Consider the following 24,633-nt stretch of genomic DNA (forward strand, 5'->3'; position numbering starts at 1 on the left):
TATGAGTGTATGAATTTCCATGTATTCACTTTCTTGGCATAAGTTAGTTGTGTTGAAAAAAGGTCTTACTTGAACTCTTTGGGTGTTCAAACTTTTCTATTCATAATTTACTTTTAAAGAGCTTCTTTTAATTTACGACTGTTTGAGTAGAAGCTAACATTTTGAAACAAGCAGACGTTGGAAGGGCCGTTGAAGTGCTTAAAATTGAAAAAAAAAAATCAATAAACGACTGCTTGAAATAGCTTCCAGTCTTAAAAGGAGCATTTTACACCTAAGCTAAACATTTTAACATTTTTTTAGTTCGTTTATTGTTCTTTATGACATTGTTTCGTACCAGACACTTTGTAACCCAACTGCTATCAGTCAGTGCATGACATTTGTTACAGTCGCTTTGTTTTCTCTATTGTAGCTTCCGTGTACGATTATTATCTATGTTTTTGTAAGCCACTCACGTAGATAGAGCTGTTTCATTCGGTTTTCAATAAACAGAGGATGGAACTAGTCATGCCGAAGTTGCTTTAGTATTAATATTCTCCTGCCAACAAGAAGAAACTACCAATCGATATATCCTAACGGTCTGCTGGAAGCTAAGTGACTTTTATTGCGTATATGTCACTCATTGACACTTCAATCCTAGCAGTATACAGGATGTTTTTCCCATGAACCTAGTTAAATGGCCTTAGCTCCCACGAGTCTCCTGTAGCTCAGCACTCGGACTTTCTTTTTCCGAGTTTGCATGTGTCATTACTGAGTAATACATCATTCGCATTGAATTTCTTTACTTTGAATTTCAGACTGATGCACTATAATCTGATGGCCGAGCTTCCTAAAGATTTCTTCGAGGGGATGGATAACATTACGAGGATGTAATACTCGCTAATTAACTATATTTGTTTGTTAACTTGAAAAAATACTAATCAGTAATATTGTCACAAACCTTTTCAGCGGTTTTCAGAGTCAATAACTATCGCACAGTAAGAAGGGCCAGAAAACTGCATTAAAAACGTGTATTTGTAACTAAGCAAAAGAAAAATTTCCCAACTGTTGTTAAGCGACTGTCAAGCTTAATCTAAACTGTGCCTTAGTCGTTTTTCTTTCATAATAGCCTTTGACAAAAATCAGTTTTGTGGTTAAGTTAAATGATGTCTAAGCTGATACTCTCAGGTAGAGATAGTTTGAAGATAAGGACTCAAATAATCACTTTGTGCGTGTTTAATCGCGGTCGACTATCGCAGTGAGAAAACGAGAGACTTGGGCCTGGGATGTTAATAAGCCTCCTTACGCTGTAGATGACGGATTTCGTTCCATTTTGTCAGTGCTACATTTCTAAAGTTTGTAGGTCGTCGCCGTAGTTATGACTGACAGCAGTGCAACAAAAATAAAAACAAAAAGAATCCAGACAAACAAACTGGATTTAACTAAGGCCTTTACTCGGGCTTTTTTTTGTCTTTTAAAACTGGGGGCGGGGGGGAGCGCAATCCGCCCCCGAACTTCACCCCCCTTCATAACTTCGCAACTATAGAATCTATGAATATGATAAAGAGGTCTGTAGGATACATGGTACTTCTAAACATGTTTCCTTTGAGGTTTGCAACGAGCAGTGATGACGTCATGTGACATGATTGCCAAATGGTGGATGTCTTGAATTGGCCATCTTGGATTTCCTCCAAAACTATAGAAAAGCACCGTAATTAGGCGAATAGTAATCAAAACCAATAACAAAACACTAATATTAGCTAAAAACACAAAAGTTATAGGAAATAAGTAATTTTTCTTCACTTCACTACAAAAAAAGTGGTTATCAATTGGTTGCCATGGTGATATTAAGTCAATCAACCCTAAGCGACCACATCAAAGTTTCCCACATATTTTTTTTAAAAGTCTTCAAATTTCATGGCGTTTGTTCAAACTTATTTAAGTTAAAAATTTGCCACAGGTAGAATCGGTCCAACCCCCCACCCCCCACCCCCCCCCCCCTTCCCCCTTCGCCAAGACGTTGGCGAAAGAAGGTATTTGGCATTACATTCCCCCTCTCCGGGAAAGGAAAATAGTCAGACGCCCGGGGTGTGCCTCAGAAGAAGAGTTGTAGAACAGTGTATAAGTAGGTTCGTATGTAACATGCGACCTGGCACTACCGGTTATGTTCCAAACCTCGTAGATTTGATCAGCCTTGGGACCTGAGCGAAATTTTTAGACTGGCCGGCGTCATGCTGAATGACAGAGAATTGGCAAAAACAGTGCAAGCCGAAAACGCTGATAGGCTTCTTATATTCCCGTAAAAGGTCACTTAGATTGTATTATAGTCTACCTTGCCATAGGCCAACCTCGCACATCAAGAGAATGCTTTCAAGACTAATCACAGCGCTTGAGTGATCTCATTAAAAGTCATATTCCAGCCTTTAAAGTTAACAGATATGTTTTAAGGGGACAATTTCAGCCGTCTACAGCCATAAATGAATTTAAAATTTCTTTCTTCTTTTTAATTGTCTTGCAGAATACTTGATACCAATCTTATGTGCTGCCATGCGGAATTCAAAGAAGACGCCGGCTGTGCTTATGTCGTCAATGACAATTTCGCAAACTGTGACAGTATGTTTCGGGACCGAAACCCTAAGAGGTGTATCTGGGTTGTTGGGATTCTGTCGCTTCTTGGGGCTGTGTTTGTGATTGTCTGGCGATGGTTCTATAAAGAAAAGAACGTCGTGCAGACGATTCTGTTGATGCACGTTGCTTTTGCAGATGGACTTATGGGAGTGTACCTTATCACCGTCGGGGTAATGGATGCTGTCTGGTCTGGTGAATATTATCTGCATGACTTTGAGTGGCGAACCGGTTTCCGATGCCAGGTGGTAGGGGGAATGTCCGTGATGTCCAGCCAGGTATCCATCATGACACTGGCGCTCCTCGCGATTGAGCGAGTAAAGAAGATCGTGTTCCCTTATCAATTCAAGGGACTCACTCGAAAGAAGGCCCATAAGTTTTGCTTTTCCATCTGGGTGATTGGTTTCCTTTTTGCTTACCTGCCAACCTTCGGCATCCGCTATTTCCATGACCATGACAAAAGCATATTCTACTATGGTAAATCAGTCGTGTGTATCCCCCTTCAGCTTGACCCTGACTTTATTTCGGGATGGGAGTATTCAATTGCCGTATTTGTGGGTTTGAATGTGGCTCTGGTTATCGTTATTATTGTGGCGTACTCCATGATTTTGTACAAGACGTGCATGTCGAGATGGCGGCTCACCCGTCAAGGTACGAGAAGGGAACGAAAGGCTAGGGCAAGAGATGCCAAGAGAGAAACGTCCCTCGCCAAACGTGTGTTTTGGATTATTTTAACCGACCTTGTATCCTGGGTCCCGATTGTGGTGATTGGTTTGAAGTCGGTGTTAAACGAAGCCTTTGAGCCACCTGACGATATCGCCGTGTGGATTGCTGTTTTTGTCCTACCAATTAACTCAGCAATGAATCCAGTGCTCTACACCTTATCAACACCACAGGTATGAAGTAACCACTTGTATCTTTTACTGAACAACCTACAAAGACAAAATTCAGCAAATCCAAATATAAAGATACTTTATTCATTTCATTTCACTTTTTATTTCGCCACTAATAAATTATATTGAAACTTAAGAAAACAAATACACATCAAATTAATCGCACATTGTGTGAATATAGATAATATGGGGGGCATTGCCTTTCTTTATTGTAGTTCAATCTGGATAATTGTTTATCTATTTTTCTACAATAGTAGTAGTGCACGACAAACAACTTCCTGTTGTTGTTTTTCCATGCCCATTATGCCTAGGGACAACGGAGCCCTGACCTTTTTTATCTTGATTTCTCGCGAAAACCTCTCAAATAAAAGAAAGATCCTCGCAGTTAGTACGCATCTTAAGCAGTTGCGAAAAGAAATCCTGAAAAAATTCAGGCTTTAACGCGATTCGAACCCATGACCTCTGCGATGCCGGTCCATTGCTCTACCAACTGAGCTATCAAGCCAACTGGGTGCTGGTCATATTGTGAGTCCGTACAATGTATCCGTGAAGGACGAATAAATGAAAGTAAATATATGAAACATATTTTTTGAACTGCGGATGCAAGATCAAATAGAAGAAAGATCCTCTTTCTTCTATTTGATCTTTCATCCGCAGTTCAAAATATGTGTTTCATATATTTTCTTTCATTTAAAAACCTCTCAATACGACAAAATTGACCAAAAGTACTTACAAGCAGAAAAATACTGGACGATTCAATAATGTAAAATTAACCACGGGAAGGTTAAATAATTGATTAAGAAAGCAATAGAGAAAAATGTTAAGACTGTTGATGAAATGTGTAACTATGGTAACATCAACAAAGGTTTGAAGCCTACCCGCAATGCGAGATTCTTTTAAACGCAATACTGGCTGATTCGGCTCCCTTTCCTGTTGTGAATATGATTGTTTGTTTTACCATAGCTTGTGTTTAAATGAATAAATTAAAATAATCAATTCTTTCAAAAGTAACTAAATGGCTCATTTGTCAGGTACGAGGGATCTTAAAACAGAAAATGCTCAAGCTGTGGAGCTATTTGCGCGGAGTTCCCTTCTGTGTGCATGACGACGAAGGTCAGTAGAGTTTACCTCTCCTTATAAACTTACGGTGTTTCTCATTACCACTAGCAAAAAAAGGGTGCTAAAAAAACGTACATTCTCTGAGGTAATATTACATTTACGGTACCAAGTACGATAAGCACTTTCATGTCAACTGGTCTACCGATATCGCAGTGTAAACGATCCGCATGGAAACCAGCTGTTCATAGCCAGTATATCAAAATAATTAAAGCTGTTGAAGTTAAATTAAGTTCTTAGTACCATTTGCGCTTTTATGTTGCTTGTAATAGAGCAAGGAGAGGAAGAGGAACATGATGAATCGGAAGACGAGGACACTGACGACTATGAGAGCGACCAGGGTAAATTTGAATGCTATTCTAATGGTCGGAGTGTGTACTGTGAGCTGTGCACCGAAAACTTTGAACTTTTTTTAAACTGTAGTTTCAGTTGTTGTCCTTGTTATCTACTTGTCTTTATTTATTCACTTACTTATGCCTTTAAAGCATTAAAATTAACTACTCGTTACTAATTGGTTCTATTTCTTTCTGGCTTTACTTTTGCTAGACGACGAACAAGACCAGGAGATGCTGGAGATGCAGGTTCTCGGTGTAGCATCTGCTGAACGAGGTGATTCGAGTAGTAACTAAGTGTGCCGTTACAGAATAGTTAGAGAATCTAAGACGATGAAAATGGAAGAAAGATCGACTCTTGTATAAAATGAATCTTTAAAATTCAGGAGATTGTTCCGCCTGGAAAAAGCCAATATCAATTTCCACTTGTAGACAGAAATACCGTATTTCCTCGAATAATAGCCGTCCCTCGATTAATCGCCTCCCTTTGACGAAAATATTTAAAATAATCGCCTCTCTCGAATAATCGCCCCCACCGCCCTCGCCATTTTCTCTTTCTTTTATCCCTTCCCTCTCAAGTTAAAAATTGACATCTTGTGTAACAAACAAGCCTTTATTTAATTATTCACAACTGAATGGTTACAAAAGCACCGTTTTGTACAGTTTTTTCTATGTTTCATGTATTTCACTTTTTTTCTTTATTGCTTTGAGCTCTTTATTTAGCACATCGGATATGTTCTCGTTCCTTGCTCGCAATGAATAAATCGCTGGAACCACAAGTCCATTTTCTAAAGTCCGCTTTCCGATAACCGCGGCAACACCTTAATTGCTATCATCTGCATTCAGGAAGGTGCAAACAAGATGGGATAGTTCAATGGGTACTAACCAGCTAGAACATCATGGCCGCCACTGCTGGAAAGGAGTCTGATCCAGTAAAAGTAATCAGTGATGATTCAGGCTCTGACGCCGAAGATATTGGCATTGAACATTGATTAAAATCAATTCGAAACACTTAAAAAGCACATGTTCGCTTTATTTTTGATTCTATTAGTTTTTTTTTATTTAATGGTATAATAAAACAAAATATTTAGGGAACAACCTCCTGTGAAATAGTTAAAATAATCGCCTTCCCTCGAATAAAAGCCGCCTTTCGCTGCCAAAAAAAATAATCGCCCCCGGCTATTATTCAAGGAAATATGGTACGCATTTCATCATTCTTATCAGATAACCATGCAAATGCAGTAGGTAGCTTTTACTTTCTACCTGGCTTGTAAATAATTTTTTTTTTCACCCTATTTTGGACTGAAGGGTCATATCAGTATTACGAAATTATTTGATATGACTTCATCACTGCTCTCTTATTGGTTGCAGATTCAGAAGCAGGCGATGCATCATCGGACACAGGTATGTCTGTATTACACCCTGAAGCTTCTCATTGACAGTTAGTTGTCGACAAGATTATACCCAACTCTTTTATCTTTCGAAAATATTCATCTGAGGGCGACGTTATGAAAGCATCTAATTCAAATTTCAACTCTCCATGAACGTATCAGTGAATGAGAATCAAAACATTAAGAACTGAAATAAATGAAGGCGTATTAATAAAAACGCACTATTAAGCTACGGATTAAATGACACTGGTTCTTAATGTGTGCAACAGTGAGTATGGAAGGTCCAGGAGACCCCTATGACGAACCTACCTCTATTAAAAGTCTACTAAGACATATGTCGCCTTTGATGACAACAGTCTTTACCATGATTTTTTTTTGATGCAGATTATGAAGAAGAAGCGCCAGTGATCGTCGTCGCGGAAGGTAAAGTACTTAATTATTATTGATTTTATCTTCACCTAACAGTCCGCTGAAGATAAGAGAACACGTAAGAAGTTAGAGGTCCCAGCTACTGACAATTTGTCCGGTTTTCATAGCTGCTAAAAAAAATAGTGACATTGTTATCCTGTGAAATACCAGCTTGTGCCAGCATTGCTATATAACTTAAAAGAATCGCTGAAAGTCGTGACCGAATAGTAGAAGTTGAGCAGAATTAAAATTGACATAAGCGCAGGGCTGGGGGTGGCTTTTTTTTTCCAACAACATCACCTCTTCCCTCCCCTCCTCGCCCTCCCCCCCCCCCCCCCCCCCCAAAAAAAAAAAAAAAACAATGGGAGCAACTCAGGTTTTTGGAGGTTTCCATTTTTGCCCTAAAAGCATTCAGAGTGACAAAAGTTTAAATAACGTATGGCAAATAATATCAGCAGTAGATCTTAAAAAATTGGTTTTGCTCTTTGGCGTGGAATCTTGAATTCAACTCATATCCCACCAAATAACGAATTCCAAAGAAATTTAATTTCTTTTTGCTTTAGCCGCCATACATCTTCATCCCAAACTTACTTAATCATCATATCTTTTTACAATTGTTGTATGTTGAATACTATTAAATACTATTAAACAGAGTATTTCATATTGAAGTGCCTTTTTTTTGATACAGGACCTGGTACCGACATGTTAGAACAAGAAGGAAAAGAGGACGAAGCGGAAGACCAAGAGCAAAAACCGGAAACAAAAGATGAAGGAAGGCCAGAAGCTGTGAAGGGTGATAAGGACACTGAAACTCAGGCTGAAGTAGGACAAGGAGAAGAAGCTGGGGCAACATCGAGAAAAGTTGATGCTCAGTTAGGGGCAGCTGACATGGTGGAAGCTGAAGCTGGAGAAGAAGCGGTTCATGCTGAAGGAAGGAAGGCTCTGGCAACAGAAGCTGAAACTGAAGTAGCAGGAGCAGACTTTAAAGCAGGAAAAGGAGAAAAAGACGAAGAAGAAGAAGAAGAAGAAGAAGAAGAAGAAGAAGAAGAAGAAGAAGAAGAAGAAGAAGAAGAAGTAGTAGCAACAAAAGCTGAGGATAAAGAACCAGGAGATGAATGTAAAACTGCGGAAGCTGAAGTTGACGCAGACGAAGCGGTGGGTGTGGCAGCGGAGGCTGACAGTAAAGCACTGGACGCTGAAGATCAACCAATGGAAACTGAGGTGAAAAGAGAGGAGAGTGAGGATAAAGAAATCAAAGCGGAAGATGAAACAGCTGGAACTGGAAACAAAGAATGGGAGACCCTGGGTGAAGCAGCAAAGGCCAAAGTTGAAGCAGCGGAAGTTGAAGATGAAGCAGTAGGAGACATCTTTAAGACGACAGAGGCTAAAGATGACGCAGCGGATGCTGAGGATAAAACAGTGGATGGGGATGATGGAGCAATGGAAGTTACAGATGAAGCAGCAAAGGGTGAGAATGGATCAGTGGGGTGTAAGGATAAAGTTAGCGAGGCTGCAGATGAAGGTGAGAAGCTCAATGATAAAGCAGTGGAAGTCAAAGGGGAAATAGTGAAAACGGAAGATGGAGAAGCTGAGGCTAAGGGTGAGGCCGTGAAAGGAAAGGCTGAAACCAAAATAAAGGTAGCAGAATCTGAAGAAGCAGAGAAAGTTGATGGTGAGTCAGCGCCAGACGAAGATGAAGTAGGGGAAGCCCAGCATGAAGCAAAACAGATAAAGGGAGCTGCAGAGGAAGCCAAAGCTAAGGCATGGGAATGTGAGGATGAAGTCTCTGGAGCTCAAAGTGAAGCGGTGAAAGCTGAAGAGGTAAAGGGAGTTGATGTTGAAGTAGCGGTGACTGAGGATGAGCCAGTGGAGACTGAAGCAGCCAAACAAAAGGAAGAAGCAATGCAATCTGTGGATGAAACCTTAGAAGCTGAAGAAGTAAAGGGAGTAGATGTTGCCGAAGAGAAGGCTCACCATGGATCATTGGAAACAGTGGGAGCCAAACGTGAAGCAGTAGAAACAGATGAAGCGGAAAATCAAGAAGTAGAAACGGCAGATGCTGAGAGTGAAGGTGAGGTTCCAAAGTAGGAGCAAAAGCTGCTTTCGATGTAGACTCTTATTCCCTTAATTGAATAATAAATTTAAAATAATAAGACATGAAGCCACATCCAAATAAATGTTAACTTTAGTGAGAGATTTTGAAAGCCAAAAAGAATTCTGGGGGTAACCATGCATTTTTGATAGGTAATTAAGCAAGTATTTTGTCTCAGATTGAAGCTTAATAATCTTTGAAAATGCGTGGTTACCCCCAATTTTCCCTTTTCGGATTTTAAGAACCCTTGCTTAGATCTTTTTTCCAACACAGTAATAAACCACACAAAAAGACCGTTGCATTAGTAAGCGCTGACCTAAATAAATCAAGGTTTCTCGGATCTTTCCGAGAGGTGTAGAACAACAGCAGCAAAAGGAGGTCCTTAGGCTCCATTGTGGCTGGAGGGCGACAGATTCGCGACACTCTCCATAACTCCAAAATTATTGAACCTATGACAATGAAATCTGAAGAATGAAGAGTACGTCCAAGGATGTTTTTCCTTTGAGGCATACAAGGGAAAGTACTGTCGTTAAAAGAGGTGGGATAACGTCATTATTTCCAAACGGCCGCCATCTTTTATCCCAATCTAGGATTTCTGTCTTTTCCTAAAAATGCAGTACGCACAAAAAAAAAAAAAAAATGTGAAAAAGCCATCAAAACCAAAAGCAGAAAACAAAAGTGATGTAGCAACATGAAGATTACCGTAAAAATGGTAACATTTGTCCATTAAAAACAGTTTATTCCAACTTCTGAAAAAAAAAACTGCCCTCAAATTATATTTGCTATGATATCATCAAATTCAACAAACATTGCTCTACCAATCATTCATGTGGGTAACTTTTATATTGCTCGCTTTAATATGTTAGTATATATATAGAGTTCGTAGTGTTTTATTAAATATTTATTAATTTATGTATTTTGAGGTCATGAGAGTATCAATTTAATTCCTGACAAATGCTACCTCCTTTGATATAATTCTTACGTACTTACTTACTTACAATCCAAATGGTTTTGTTTAGTGGCGCATGCTCACATTTTACCGATGTTGTAAACGTTTAAAGAGGTGTAAGCAAACTCCGCCTACCCCCGGTCTAGAAATGGTTAAATCAAGACACTTCAGTGTACTAGAGGAATCCAGGCATCACTTGACTCGGTCCACGGGCTTTAGCTTGTTCAACAATTCAGTTTGCTTTACTATCCAAAGGCTGAGTTCACTTACTAAACGATTTTTGTTTTTAATTTCGGTCCAGGAAAAGAGCAAAACGAAGAAACTGGCATTGGTGAATGGCAACCGCCTCGAGATAACGGAACATCAGCTCTAGCTGAAAAAACAACTGTCTTTGACACAAGGTTGTAAACAACTCTCAATGAACACGCGACGATCAGTCTCGCAACTTTTGCTTTTGATCGTTCTTTATTTAATCCTTAATATAATGTACAATAATGTAGCTTGATTATAAGAGAAACTAGCTTACGTTATCATCGCAGAGAGTAAAGTCGTTAATGTACACTGCTAGGCATTAATGAAAAATATACAATGATTGGAAAATATTGTTAGATGGGAAGAAGGGCTTTTGAACTAAAAATGGCATACGTTCGGCATGATGGAAAGCCACAAAATCAATGAAAATCAACATCCCATGACGAAAAGCCACACTGAAAGGAGTAGTTGTCAATACGTCATGTGTTACTATTCTGCTTCATCTGGCGGTAATTGTCAGCAGCTGCTGTTAGTCTTAAGTAGTTCTTTGAGATTTCTTCTATTTCGCTAGTTAATTATAGTTACTGGAAATCCGGAGTAATTGTCAACAATTATTGTCAGTTATTCTTAGGGTTAGTGTTTGTGAGGCAAACGTCGTTGGCAGTACTTTCTGTAGTCATTGCTGTAGCTGTACTTCAATAGTACATTTTGTAGTAGATACAGGTCCCGTGACATTATAGTTCACAGTAGCACGTTGTAGTTGTGTTCGTGTTTGCAGTTGTACTCCAGTGGAAGCTTGTGGAGTTAAATAGTCGTAATTGACGATTGTGGCAAAAATCTTTGGAGCCCTATATGTACCTATACATCTAGTTCCCTTAGTTCTAGTTAAAGTACTAGCAGGGGCAGATACACCAGAAGTAGTAGTAATAATAGTAGTAGTAGTAGTAGTAGTAGTAGTAGTAGTAGTAGTAGTAGTAGTAGTAGTAGTAGTAGTAGTAGTAGTAGTAGTAGTAGTAGTAGTAGTAGTAGTAGCAGAAGTAGCTGTAGCATCACTAGTAGTAGCAGTAGTAGTAGTAGTAGTAGTAGTAGTAGTTGTAGTAGTAGTAGTAGTAGTAGTAGTAGTAGTAGTAGTAGTAGTAGTAGTAGCAGCAAAAGTAGTTGTAGCATCACTAGTAGTAGTGCAAGTAGTAGTAGTAGTAGTAGTAATTGCTTTATTTGCATGACCACAAGATTTACAGTATTGCAAAAGCTTATATAATCTAATTACTAACAAAACAGTGTAAAGTGTCATAACAATATATAATTAATTCTAAGTTACATCATCAATATCCAATAATAGCCTGTCACGTATAATCATACATGAAGAAATAAACTTCATAACCAGTTTGTTTACATTATAGTCTTTAGAGTTCATCAGTAGTTTCACAATGTCTGATGTCGATTTCGGTTGAATATCAGGTATCATTTTACTTATGTCTTCATAGAATGTCTGCCTCTGTAAAGAGTAGCAACTACATTGAAACAAGAAATGAGTTTCATTTTCCACTTGATTTGATTGACACAACTGACATAATCTTAACTCTCTAGGAAGATGATCTTTTTAATATCTACCAGCTTCAATTCTGAGTTTGTGGTTACTTAATTTAAACTTAACTAGGTTTCGTCTATCAGGAAAATTTCTTAAATGAGTTAAATAAATAAGTAAAATGAGTTAAATAAAATGAGTTAAATGAGTTAAATAAAATGAGTTAAATGAGTTAAATAAGTAGTAGTAGTAGTAGTAGTAGTAGTAGTAGTAGTAGTAGTAGTAGTAGTAGTAGTAGTAGTAGTAGTAGTAGTAGTAGTAGTAGTAGTAGTAGTAGTAGTAGTAGTAGTAGTAGTAGTAGTAGTAGTAGTAGTGGTAGTGGTAGTGGTGGTGGTGGTGGTGGTGGTCGTCGTCGTCGTCGTCGTCGTCGTCGTCGTCGTCGTCGTCGTCGTCGTCGTAGTAGTAGTAGTAGTAGTAGTAGTAGTAGTAGTAGTAGTAGTAGTAGTAGTAGTTGCAGCAACAGCAGCAGCAGCAGCAGCAGTAGTAGTAGTAGTAGTTGTTGTTGTTGTTGTTGTTGTTTAGTTGCAGTTCCTCTAAATACTGATTTGTGTTTGTCGTTGTCTATAGTTGTTATTCTTAGGTCTTGGAAGTTTCTTGTAGTTGCTAGTATTTTCGGCAGGTGCTGGCAAATGCTAATAAAGTTTGACAGAAGTGAAGAGAAAGGACTGGGAAAGGTTCATGGTATTACACGGACAGGACAACTGGCTTTTCTCCATTTATCTTTAGCCATGTTAGCTCAAAGGCCCTTTTTGCAGATTTGGTGTCAATTATTGACTCTCTCGATGCTAGTTTGTGAAAGTAGTCATTATATTCCCTTATTCACGGTTGTCTTTTATTCCTGGTTCAAAGGATATATTGCTTAGGTGAAACCTAGGTTGACAGGATATTTCTCGGGGTATCTTGGCAAATTATTTCATAGTAACAATTTCGCAAGTATCCCAGCAAGACACCACGTTAGATTATGTTCGTTGCCGGCATTTCAATGTAATCTTTTCTTCATAATTGTTGTTACTAACGGCATACCTGCAAAAAAAAAAAACAAACAGCTCAGATCAGTACCTGGTTCATAGAAGCGGTCTGTTTTGCCGATGGAACAGTCCTCGTGTAAGACCTTTAGTTGTCAGTTGAGAACAAAGAAATCCGGGGATGTTCAATTTTGTTCCGACCAGGATTTGTGCAATCACCTTTTCAAGAACCAGGTGTGCTAGCTGTTTTTATTAGAAGGTAAACTTGCTGTTTCGGTAGTCAAAGATTTAACCTGCGTCTCCCTTCGAAAATTATAAAACTCTCGTGTATCAATATGGAAGACCAGAAAATAATGTGAAGTCTTTGTCATTGAAAAGAATATGCCGTGCACTATATTAGCTTTTGTTTTTCTCCTTTAAATGGCAATTACCCTTAAGGTTATATGCATGTTTTTTATTTACTTCTATTGTACTATTAACGGATTTCTCTTTCCTATAACTAGCCTATAAAATCTAACCTGCTTTAGCTTTTTTCGTAAAAAGGGTTATATTACATACTGAAGAGTGTTTACACAGCAGTCCTGAAGTGGCGCGTGACACATTGTTTAGGACACTAAGTGTCGTTATAATCCTTTGTAAGAAACCAATGTTTAATGTCTGCATCATAACACATAAGGTTTCATTTAAGGCAACGCTGTAAATCCAATACTTTTTCTTAAAATAAAAAAAAAGGAGAGAGATATAATATATGCAGTCTGAGTGCTTGCTATATCTAACTTTTAAAGTAACCGTGATTCTCTGAAGAGAACATGTTTCGCTTACTCACTAAGCCATCTTCAGTGGTAACCTTAGAACAAGTAGTATTTATAGCATAGAGAAGGTGATAAATGAAGCTGTATCAAAACATTACTTCATTGCCATTATGACTTCTCGTTGCATTACGTCATTTTTTCTATAAGCAACCCAGTGGAGGGGGGTGGGGACTCTCGTATGAAATGGGGCGAGGATGCTCGTCGGTAATTTTGAATTAAACCCCTATCCGGACGTGGCCCCTAAAAGAGACCATTTTTTAAAAGACACAGACAAATTAAAGATACAGTGACTTTTCAATTGCAAACCTAAACGAGACCTTCACCTCTAACTATAATGACGTTTTTCCCAGAACACCATCAGTGAGACCAAAATCCGAAATTTACACACATAAGCGAGACGATGAGCATCCCAGCCCCTTTCATATGATAGTCCCCCTCTAGGGATTAAATTTTCTTAATTCATTTTATTCAGTTAGAACTGAAGTTTATTCTTTTCGAAGAACCGCGGTAACTTTTCAGGTAACATTTAACTTTACAAGAAAACATGTTGGAGTTATGTTCGTATTCGAGGAGCATTATTGTCACGTTCAAGCTATTCCAGTCGGGGATTCTTTGCGATCATTTGTGGTTCCTGGATAATTTGCAGGGCGGTTGTAGCTAGGTTCGATTTCCTCCGCTCACTTGGGTCCGGGCTTTCCGCCTCCCCGCTGTCTCTCTCGAGGAGGAAAGCTAATATTTTTTAAGTTCTCGCAGTTTTGTTTCCAAAATGCGCTAGAACAGATCAGTTGTTCCTTTCAAGAATTGAGTTCACCTCTTTCCTCTCGTAATTCTAGAAATATTTGGCTTCTGATTGAAGGTCTTATTGGCCTTATTTCATCATTTTTGACAAAAGATATCAAAAACCCCAAGACACTTCCCCTTCAATATGGTCTATTTCAGGAACACGAGCTGTGCCCGGAAGGGTATAATTTTGTGGATCAACTTTACGGGGGCCGGGGAACAAGCGTACTCATTCAGGGCCCACCTCCCTCAGGCATGGTGATGGTGGGGTGGAAGGGTGCATGGGTACGTATACAGAACACCATCCATCTGATGAGCCTCAGAACAGCGTCAAGAAACAAAACTTGTCGACTTTATAATTTGAGTTGAGACAACTACATTCTGTCAGTAAGAAGCCAAGGATAAGGGGTTCTAACATGTTTCTCTTCGACCATGTTGAAGGCAGGCTCATTCTTTTAGTTTAGACCCTCCGGGAATTTAAAACTACCCTTCTTTAAAAAATTGATGAAATCCTCAGATTTGCTCACGTTATTTATGACGTCTGGCGTCACATTATAATAGGGAGCTTAAGCTACGACGACGGCAACGGCAACAAAAACGTCACCTGAAAATATATATTTATTTCATTTGTGCTACTTCGCGATTATTTCAAGTCGTTCAACTTTTACAAAAATGACGAACTATCCAGGAACCTAATTGGTAGAAGTGGCGTTCAAGTTAAGAAAGAAAATGAAAAATTTATCGTCGTGCGTTCACGTTCTCCACAAATGTGGTTATTTCACGTTGTTGTTTTGCAGAGGACGGCAAAGAAATGTACCAAAATGCAAAACGAACGTGCAGAGCGATTGTTTTTTCTCATTAAACCTGTTGTTTTGAAGCGTTGTCGTTGCCGTCACCGTCGTCGTTGCTTAAGCTCCCTAATAATATCGTACTCAGGAGGAATTCTCACTCACGGACGAGAACGGTTCATTGTGATTACAGCCCTGGCTAAACGATCAAACACTTTCGTTCAACATCGTGTTTGTCGCACAAAACAAAATGAGCCCACATAACGCTTTCTGCGTATTATCGCTGAAATTATGGCGTGAGTTTAATTAATAACGTGTTAATTTATGTCTTGACATTGTAGAAGAGTTTGAGGTCAACTCGGACAAGTTCTCCGATTCTTTTGCCGCCATTTTTGTTTCTGCAATATGGAGTGACGTCACAGAGATTCGGTTCCTGTTTGGTTGCTTTTTCCCGCTTAGGCTTGTTTGTTTGCGGAGGTGGCTAAACGATCAAACATTTGCTTGTGAAGCAAAATGTTGGATGAAAATGTGTGATCAAGATCAAATAAGGGAAGCCATTTAAATGCAATGTTGAGAGAGGCGGCTAAACAGTCAAACATGCTCTTCCAACACGATATAGGATGAAAATGTTTGATCGTTTACCCGGGGCTTTCGAATTAACGTGCGAAGCTCTATGTACGCTCATTTCATTTCATTTCATTTCATTTCATTCCAGTTCATTTTTATTGCGCTAGTAATAAATTACTTTGGAACAAAAGAATACAAATACACCTTTTTAAGGTGTTTAAAAAGGTTTTATGCTCTGTCGCCACATAGGCACCAAACTTGCCCTGGATGATATAGGTTTCATTAAAAGGCATAAGAAGTTTAACAAGTCACGTGACGTATCGGACCGAATACTTTCATATAGTAATAATAACAAACTTTATCAAAATCTCCTCAGAAAACCTATTTACAAATCTTCACCTATTTACAAATAATGATATATGACCAATTCACATTCCACCGTCGTTGACTAAAATTTTGATGAAATGAAAATATTAAGGGATCCTAATATACAAATTTACAAGCTCACGCCATCATCAACTTTCTAAAATCATCATCATTATAATAACAAGTATTTGATAAAACAAGTTTACATAATTTCAACACTAGCAGACATTCAAAAGCGCCTTACACTACATTAGTATGGCGTTACATTTAATGATCATTATCATTCATAAATTAAAAGCGTTCTTATAAAGAAATGGCGAGCCTGCTGCCAGTTCTTATAGCTAATGGCAACGAATTCCATAAAATAAGTCCAGCATGAACGAAGGCGTGGTCCCCAAGTGTGGAACAGCTGACTTTTGGAACGGGCAGAAGAGACTGGGTAGACGAGCTAAGAAACTGATCAGCAGCTGGTTTCAGAGACAAAAAAACGCATAATGTAGGGTGGACTTTGAGTATATAACGTCTTGTAAACAGTGAGGAGCAGTTTGATTTGAACTCTGAACTTTAACGGGAGTCAGCATAGATCGATAAGAACAGGAGTGATATGATCAAATCTCGGGATTTGAACAATCACTCTAGCTGCGTCATTCTGAACTTCTGAGTTATCAAACTCGGCGGCGCATTTTGGATAGGCAGGTCACGTGACATATACTTTCAAGACGGCTGGAAATGACTTCAGGTTATAAAGTGATGTACCAGTACATCACATTTCGTGGTCCGTTTTAACATGCCTGTAAACGTTTCTAAAGAGTTGGGATTGAACAATTTGTACAATTTTGCACTAACTAACCGGACAAAGCAATGGTGGTCACTGTACTAGTCGGCAAAATTTAGAATTGAAACAACTAATAAAGAGAGCTTGACTGTACAGCTTGGGACTGGGATTTTACACTGTATATAGTCTACTTAAAACCCTGGGCTTATACAACTTCGTAAGGGGTTCTAGATGGGCTTAAAAACAGAAAGGCTTAAATCCGAGGGGGCTCATAACCGGAATAAAAAAAAACGCTTCGAAACGAACTATATATAGCAGTGTTGATCGAAATACGTTTTTCACATTAACTGATTTTTAAGTAAGCTTTAAAACGCCATAATGGATCGAATTCGTTTCAATATTTGAAACAAAATTGAAACTAACAACACGAACGAAACTGGAACGTAACAAAACGAAAGCTCAGCCTCTTTTTTTGAAGTTCATCTCTGCTATGCAATAATTGTCTGAAAGAAGTACAGAGAGCTGTGAAAGTGCTTCATATCACTTAAAACAAGGAAAGCTTGAGGGGTGGGGCTTGTCGGAGACTTAATGACTTCGTGTGCGCGCGTGACAGTTGTTTGAAATAAGTCTAGACATCAAGAGACAATGAACATTTTGGTGACAGACATTTGATTGACCTTTTTTGATTATCACCTAGCAACGACCAATCAGATTCTTAATGTACCCGTGTAAAACCAAGCGTTTTTTGTGTGTGTTCAGAGTAGCTCTTACACGCCTGTTGTAAAAGTGAATACTGATACGTGAACCAGAAGAGATTAAAAAAAGAGTGGTACAATAGACTCTACTGATTGTCGTAGTTATAAGTTCGGGAAGAAACCCTAGTGGACGGGGCTAAGTTCTCAACACGTGGCACCTCCGGCAACGGAACTACTGAAGAAGGAATAAGGACCAGTTTGTAAGTATAATTAGTCCTGATTTTTTGCTGTCCGAGTGAAGAACGAAGAAATGGAGGCGACCGAAGAAAGTTTGGACATCAAGTTCACCCAGCTAAAAATGACTATCGGAAAAACGAACACTGTTCTAGAAGCAGAAAACCCAGAAGCCATTGAGAGACATCTTTCGTCTTTACGGTCCCTCACTACTGAAATAAATCGAATGCGTCTGGAATTGGAAGCGACAAAAATCGGAAAGAAAGAAGAGATTACAGACATCGAGGCTTGAAACACTGAGATCGACGCACAACTGGGAAAAGCGGACTGCGAAGTAGAGAAAGCGCGCACATGGATCGAAGAACGAAAAAGAGAAGCGCAAGCGATTGCCCAAGAAGAGCAACTGAAGTTTCATAAAACGAAGCTAGAGATGCAGGCAGAGATCCAAACTGCGCCACACCCCCAACAAGCCACGACACCTAGCGCGGGCATACAAGCGAAATTACCGAAACTGGTGATTACAAAATTTGACGGAAGCTTCATGGACTGGCCGCGATTCTGGGGACAGTTCTCGGAAACGATTGACAAAACAAGTGTAGCAGCGATTACCAAGTTTTCGTATTTAAGAGAACTCTTGGACACTAAGGCGAAGCGCTCAATCGAAGCACTGCCCTTCACTTCCGAAGGATACAATAGGGCGAAGAGTATCCTGCAAGAGAAATACGGAAAGGAGTCCGAGATAGTCAAGGCCTACACGAAAGAAATCTTGGATCTGCCTACAGTACCGAACGCGAGTCCGAAGAAAATCTGCGAATTTGGCGAGAAGCTAACATATTGTGTACAAGCGTTGCAGACAATGAAGAAACTCGAGCAAGTGAATGGGGCGGTGTCCATGACGCTAGACAAGTTGCCAGCAATCCGGGGAGATCTGGTCCGGACCGATCCAGACTGGGAGAAATGGGACTTCCCACAACTGTCCGAAGCTCTTCGTCTGTGGATAAGAAGAAATCCAGTTGACACAAGCCAACGCGAACGTGAGCAAGAACAACAACAAGTGAAAAGGAACATACGCCCCCCGATACGCCCTTCAAGAATTTTTCATGCGCGACGCGACGCCGACTCGAAGCCCCGCTGTTGGCCTTGCGTTTACTGCGGTGAAGATCACAGAGCCGCCGAATGTACTAAAATAGCAAGTGTCGCTGATCGAAGACAAATTCTCTTAAACAAGCGCCTGTGTTTTAATTGTACCCTAGGAAACCATCGCGCCATCTATTGTCCCAGCAGATCCGGCTGTCAACAATGCCACAAGCGTCACCACACGTCCATTTGTGAAACGCCCACCCAGGAGTCTAATCAACCAACGCCTGCAAGAGGAGTCGCCTTGACAACAAACCAAACCGGCGAAGGTCTGTTCCCTGTGATTGTGATTGAAGTCAATGGTATCAAGTGCCGAGCGCTTATCGATTCTGGAGCTGGGAGCTCGTACGTATCAGCGAAACTGATCGAATTACTTCGCGTGAAGCCCACTGAAGTCCAGACGAAAACGATAGATATGCTAATGACCTCAAAAGTTGCCAAACTCGAAGTCTACGATCTCCAGTTACAAGCTGTCAACTATCAGTTCTCGCTGTCAGTCAAAGCGACCAAAGTAGACAAGACAGAACTGTTGTCCATTGGAAACCCCAATTATCGCGCGCTAATTGCCAAGTACTCACATTTGAAAGGCGTTAATGTAAACGATGATGACACAAAAGCGTCTCTACCACTTCATGTGGTGCTTGGCAGCGGGGAGTACGCTAGAATTAAAACTGAAACAAAGCCGAGAATCGGGCAAGAAAATGACCCAATCGCGGAACTCACTAAGTTCGGATGGTTCCTAATGTCCCCGGGAACGGAGTTTGACAAGAACACCATGCTGCTCACCCAGACAAGTCAAAGCAACTATGAAGAACTGTGGAGGCTGGACGTTTTGGGATTGCGTGACATGCCAGAACATGACCAGTCAATGGTGTTTGACGAGTTTAAAGAACGTTTGACGCGCTCGCCAGAGGGCTGGTACGAGACCACCCTCCCGTGGAAAGCTAACCACACAGAATTGCCCTCGAACAAGGAAGGGAGCTTAAAACGACTCAAGAATCTTAGCAGAAAACTTCAGCGCGATGGATTAACGGAACAATACGACGCGATAATTCAAGAGCAGCTGACAGAAGGCGTCATCGAAAAGGCACCCCCCATCTCACCTGCACAACCACTGAAAGAATTTTACATCCCTCACAAGAGCGTAATACGCAAGTCCGCCGAAACTACAAAGATGCGAATCGTCTATGACGCCTCCGCTCGAGCGACGCCCGATGCACCATCACTGAACGATTGCCTGTACCCAGGACCTGCACTGCAAAACATACTATGGGACGTACTCATCCAGCAGAGAGCCTACCCAGTAGTCTTAGCGGGGGACATTAGGAAAGCTTTCTTACAAATCCGGATTCACGAGATTGAACGAGATGCACTCCGTTTCCATTGGCAAGCTGATCTCAACTCCGACGTGCAGACATACCGATTCACGAGAGTACTCTTCGGGCTCGCCCCCTCGCCCTTTCTACTAGGCGGGGTTCTTGAATGTCATCTCGACACCTGGGCTGAGAAATACCCGGAGGAGGCAGAGCGACTACGCCGAAGCTTCTACGTCGATGACCTGTTGACAGGCGGTCAAGATGTAAAACAAGCACAAACACGCAAGAAACTCGCGCAAGAGATCATGAGCGACGCTACATTTGAGCTTCACAAGTGGCACTCAAACTATCCTCAGCTAGAAGGCAATCCTCAACCTACACAAGGAGAAGACAGCTCCCAACCTGAAACAAGTGAAGATCAGTCCAATGCCAAACAGCAATTATTAAACAAGCCAAGTGAAACTAAGCTGTTGGGTGTGAAGTGGAACAAATCTGAAGATACTATCTCCGTGCAGTTCCCAAGTGAAAGTAGCGCACCGACAAAACGTGAAATCTTATCCAAACTAGCGAAAGTCTATGACCCCCTCGGTCTAGCGTCCCCTACTACGCTGCAAGGGAAACAAATATATCGTGAAGCGTGCGACTACAAAGTATCTTGGGACGCAACTATCCCAGAGAATCTCCGCACACGCTGGCAGAAGAAGGAGCAGTCAGTTCCGGCGGAAGTAACCACACGAAGAGCATTAGCACTGTACCAGCAACCGGTTAATTCAGTTGAGTTGCATGTCTTTGGAGATGCGTCAACCCATGGGGTCGGAGCAGTAGTGTACTCAGTCGTACGTCAAGAAGACGGAATCACTCAAACCCTTGTTACAGCGAAATCAAGATTAGCCAAGAAGGAACTAAGCGTCCCAAGGTTGGAGTTGGTCAGCGCACACATGGCTACCAATTTAGTTGCAAACGTGAGAAACGCACTGAGAGACCTACCTGAGCCCACGGTCTACGGTTGGTTGGACAGCACCGTCGCCCTCCACTGGATTGTAGGAAATGGCCAGTACCGACAGTTTGTCGCCAACCGCGTGCAGAAGATAAGACAACACTCACAGATCCAGTGGAGGCATGTGCCCACTACTGACAACCCAGCAGACCTGGCGAGCCGAGGAGGCCAGGTTGCCAATGCAGAGCTCTGGTGGAATGGACCGACGTGGCTACGTGATCCTGAAATGTGGCCAGAGAATCCAGTCACAATGAAAACTCAAGCGTCAGAAGAAGAGGCGAAAGTAATTAGAGAAGTGCTTAGCCTAGCAAATGAAAAGCCTAAACAAGAACGAAACGTGTTCGTCGAACTACTCGAGCGCCATGACCTCCGTCGAACTCTGCGCATCCAAGCTTGGGTGCGACGTTTCACAACTCACAGAGCACGCAAAGGACCTCTAACAAATGAAGACTTACAAGAGACGAGGAATTGGTGGATCAAAAGAGTCCAGTCCCAAGACACACAGAAGCCTCACTTTCAACAGACCAGGCGTACGCTCAACCTCGTTCCAAATGCCGACGGAGTGCTAGAATGTCATGGCAGAATCCAAGGACAGTACCCAGTCTATTTGCCAGCCGACAGCCTATTCACCAGGAAACTTGTACAGCGGATTCACGCCGAGACCTTACATGGGGGCGTGTCCCTCACCATGGCAGCGATCCGTGAAGAATACTGGATCCCAACTCTGAGACAGATAGTGAAGTCTGTGCGATCTGCGTGTTGGGGCTGTAAACGCTTCAGAGTGTTACCTTTAACAGTACCACCCCCTGGACCACTACCCACAGACCGTACTCATGGTGGAGCAGCATTTGAGGTCATCGGAACCGACTTCGCAGGACCAATCTTCTACAAACTGAACCAGAAACGAGAAGGGAAAGCATACTTGGTGATATTCTCGTGCAGTCTATCAAGAGCGGTACACCTAGAGCTGGTTCTCAACCTGGAAACTAGTACGTTCCTGCCCTGTCTTAAACGCCTCATAGCCAGACGAGGACGCCCGACTGTCATTTACTCTGATAATGGCAGCACATTTGTCAAGGCAGCCAAGTGGTTAAAGCAAGTACGAAGTGACGAGCAGTTTCAAGGCTTCCTTGAGTCCCATGACATACAGTGGAAATTCAATCTCAGCCGCGCCCCTTGGTGGGGCGGCCAATTTGAACGCTTAATCGGTATCGTCAAGACAACGATGTACAAGGTGATAGGGGGAGCTACCCTGTCCTGGAATGAACTAACTGAAGTGCTCCTTGATGTAGAGACTCAAGTCAACCGTCGCCCACTCAGTTACGTTGAAGACGATGTAGAGTTACCAATCCTGACACCAGCCAGTTTTATTTTCCAGCGAACTAACCAGCTTCCTGAGGAACAGACCTGGAGAATTGAAGACACGAATTTGCGGAAACGAGCCAAATTCTTGCAGACTTGCAAAAATCACATGTGGAACCGATGGCAGCGTGAATACCTGAGAGCCTTGAGAGAGCGCCATAACCTTGTCCACAAGACAGCTAACTACCAAGTCAGAGTTGGCGACACAGTGTTAGTGCGATCTGACACCAAGAATCGCGGAAAATGGCCACTAGCGGTTGTCCAGCAGACTTATCCAGGACGTGACGGCCACATCCGTGCAGTGCAGCTGAGAACAAGTAAAGGAGTCTTAGAGCGTCCTGTTCAGCACCTCTATCCCCTAGAGTTGCAGTGTGAGCCCACAGTTCCAGCAGGAGCAGAACAGCAGTTGAACTCTGACGCGCCAATTTTCAGACCGAGAAGAGCCGCTGCGGCTGCGGCAGCTGAGAGAATCAAGGAAATTGCGGATGATGAAGAAACTGAACAATTATGAACTTGAAAAAAAAGTGATTGGTAGCAAATTTTTTGATTTGACTTTTTTCCTCGTTTTGGAATCGTCTTATAGTTTTCTTTAAGTCTCCTAAGTAAATGCACCCTTGCATACAATGCTGCATGGGGGAGTGTGTCGGAGACTTAATGACTTCGTGTGCGCGCGTGACAGTTGTTTGAAATAAGTCTAGACATCAAGAGACAATGAACATTTTGGTGACAGACATTTGATTGACCTTTTTTGATTATCACCTAGCAACGACCAATCAGATTCTTAATGTACCCGTGTAAAACCAAGCGTTTTTTGTGTGTGTTCAGAGTAGCTCTTACACGCCTGTTGTAAAAGTGAATACTGATACGTGAACCAGAAGAGATTAAAAAAAGAGTGGTACAATCGACTCTACTGATTGTCGTAGTTATAAGTTCGGGAAGAAACCCTAGTGGACGGGGCTAAGTTCTCAACAGGCTTTTGGTTTACGTGTAGATGGGCCTATAACCGGGGGGGAGGGGTGGGGGGTAGAAGCGCCAGTTCACGGTAGTTCCAACATATTTCGTCAAGAGCGGACTGACCTCAGTTACTTTACTAAGAAAAACGTTCAAGCCACCAAGAAACAAAAGAATATAAGAATTATCTGACCGTTTTTAGATTTTTCGTCCCAGATTTGAGTCAAACCAAGTTTTTTTCTACTGATAGGGGGTGGCAATTGATTATTAAAGGTTAACATTTTTTTTACACCAAGATCACATACAGTTCATACAATGCACACCGTAAAAATCCGAAGATAAGCCTCACATTCGCTTCGAGAAATTTCCAGTGGGTTATTCAGTCGGGTGTGTTCGTCAGTTTCGTGAACTTGCTCTATAACAAGCTTGGTGCCACTTGACAATAAAAACGGCTTCAAAAACACAGCTGTCTTGGGATTTGATATTATCGGAAGGATCAGTTTTTGTTAAAATTTTATAGTTACGGGTCTAATGTTTTTGGAAGATGAAGGGGTGGTTTGAAGTTAGACTAGCTTAGAAGATTTTACAGTAAGAATTAATTTAACAGTAGCTTTAGTATAACGGAGAGTAATCCCCTGACCACAAAAGTATATCTAATAATTTCATTTATTTTAGTCGAACCGTGAGAAGAATCTTCTTCAGTATTAAGGAGAGTATTAGTGGAAGATTAATTTACTGTTGGCTGCGAATTGATCACACAGGTTGACGTTTGTTTTATTTTCGTTTTTTTTTTTTTTTTTTTCGTGGAGTCTACGTTCCGGGAAGACAACTTAAACCACTGAGGTCTATCGAGGCCTGGTTACATTCCTCTAAGCGTTATTTTGATTTGCAAATTCTAATGCTTCACGGTTTTCCCTTATTTGTCAAGAGAAAAAAATAACTTTGCGCTTATTGCACGTAATGACGCCTGATATGTGATGCAGCGAACACAAAGAAGGTGCAAATTTCTTTTGCAAATGTTGTACATTTTCATTAGAATTTGGAAAGATATTGTGCTGTTTTAGACACTGTGGAGCCGCGCGAAGGAAATCGTGGTTTTTGCGGCGCCGTATTTAATCAACATTTGTGTAAATGAAGGGATTAGGCCTGTGTGGGTTCGTCTGTGAATTCCAAACAGTTGACCACAAAATTGATAGCTTGTACAAGTAGCTCGATCAATTCTGATGATATGACGAAAAAAAGACACGATTTTTAATTGGATTTTGGAAC

At 41.1% G+C, this 24,633-nt stretch overlaps 3 protein-coding genes across 3 annotated transcripts in view; all 3 read left to right on the forward strand.

Moving 5' to 3' along the window:
* LOC146463768 (uncharacterized) overlaps positions 1-10,241 on the forward strand; it is a 225,952-nt gene extending 215,711 nt beyond the window's left edge. The window contains exons 14-15 of the mRNA XM_085084106.1: positions 7,430-8,812; positions 10,084-10,241. Coding sequence (XP_084940232.1) covers positions 7,430-8,812; positions 10,084-10,190 — 1,490 coding nt within the window. The 3' untranslated portion in view covers positions 10,191-10,241. The remainder of the gene's footprint in view (positions 1-7,429; positions 8,813-10,083) is intronic.
* On the forward strand, positions 799-7,336 carry LOC146463781 (G-protein coupled receptor GRL101-like). The gene is made up of 8 exons (XM_085084376.1): positions 799-866; positions 2,495-3,497; positions 4,526-4,607; positions 4,883-4,951; positions 5,157-5,219; positions 6,314-6,346; positions 6,718-6,756; positions 7,305-7,336. Exons 1-8 carry the CDS (start codon positions 799-801, stop codon positions 7,334-7,336), a joined length of 1,389 nt encoding a protein of 462 aa, XP_084940502.1.
* Positions 10,242-19,912: 9,671 nt separating the features above from the next.
* LOC146463782 (uncharacterized) lies at positions 19,913-23,226 on the forward strand. The gene has a single exon (XM_085084093.1). The coding sequence runs from the start codon at positions 19,913-19,915 to the stop codon at positions 22,922-22,924; it is 3,012 nt and encodes a 1,003-aa protein (XP_084940219.1). The 3' UTR covers positions 22,925-23,226.
* Positions 23,227-24,633: the final 1,407 nt, after the last annotated feature.

This window comes from Pavona decussata, unplaced genomic scaffold, assembly GCF_977016875.1.
Source record: "Pavona decussata unplaced genomic scaffold, jaPavDecu1.1 SCAFFOLD_175, whole genome shotgun sequence".
In the NCBI taxonomy this organism is placed as follows: domain Eukaryota; kingdom Metazoa; phylum Cnidaria; class Anthozoa; order Scleractinia; family Agariciidae; genus Pavona; species Pavona decussata.

What these genes read in the sequence shown, in the direction of transcription:
- LOC146463782 (XM_085084093.1), top strand. Translation starts at nt 19,913, where the DNA reads ATGCGAATCGTCTATGACGCCTCCGCTCGAGCGACGCCCGATGCACCA.
- LOC146463781 (XM_085084376.1), top strand. Translation starts at nt 799, where the DNA reads ATGCACTATAATCTGATGGCCGAGCTTCCTAAAGATTTCTTCGAGGGG. An exon ending in CTGTGTGCATGACGACGAAG is followed by an intron (nt 4,608 to 4,882) that starts GTCAGTAGAGTT and finishes TGCTTGTAATAG; the next exon opens with AGCAAGGAGAGGAAGAGGAA. An exon ending in AGTGATCGTCGTCGCGGAAG is followed by an intron (nt 6,757 to 7,304) that starts GTAAAGTACTTA and finishes TTTTTGCTTTAG; the next exon opens with CCGCCATACATCTTCATCCC.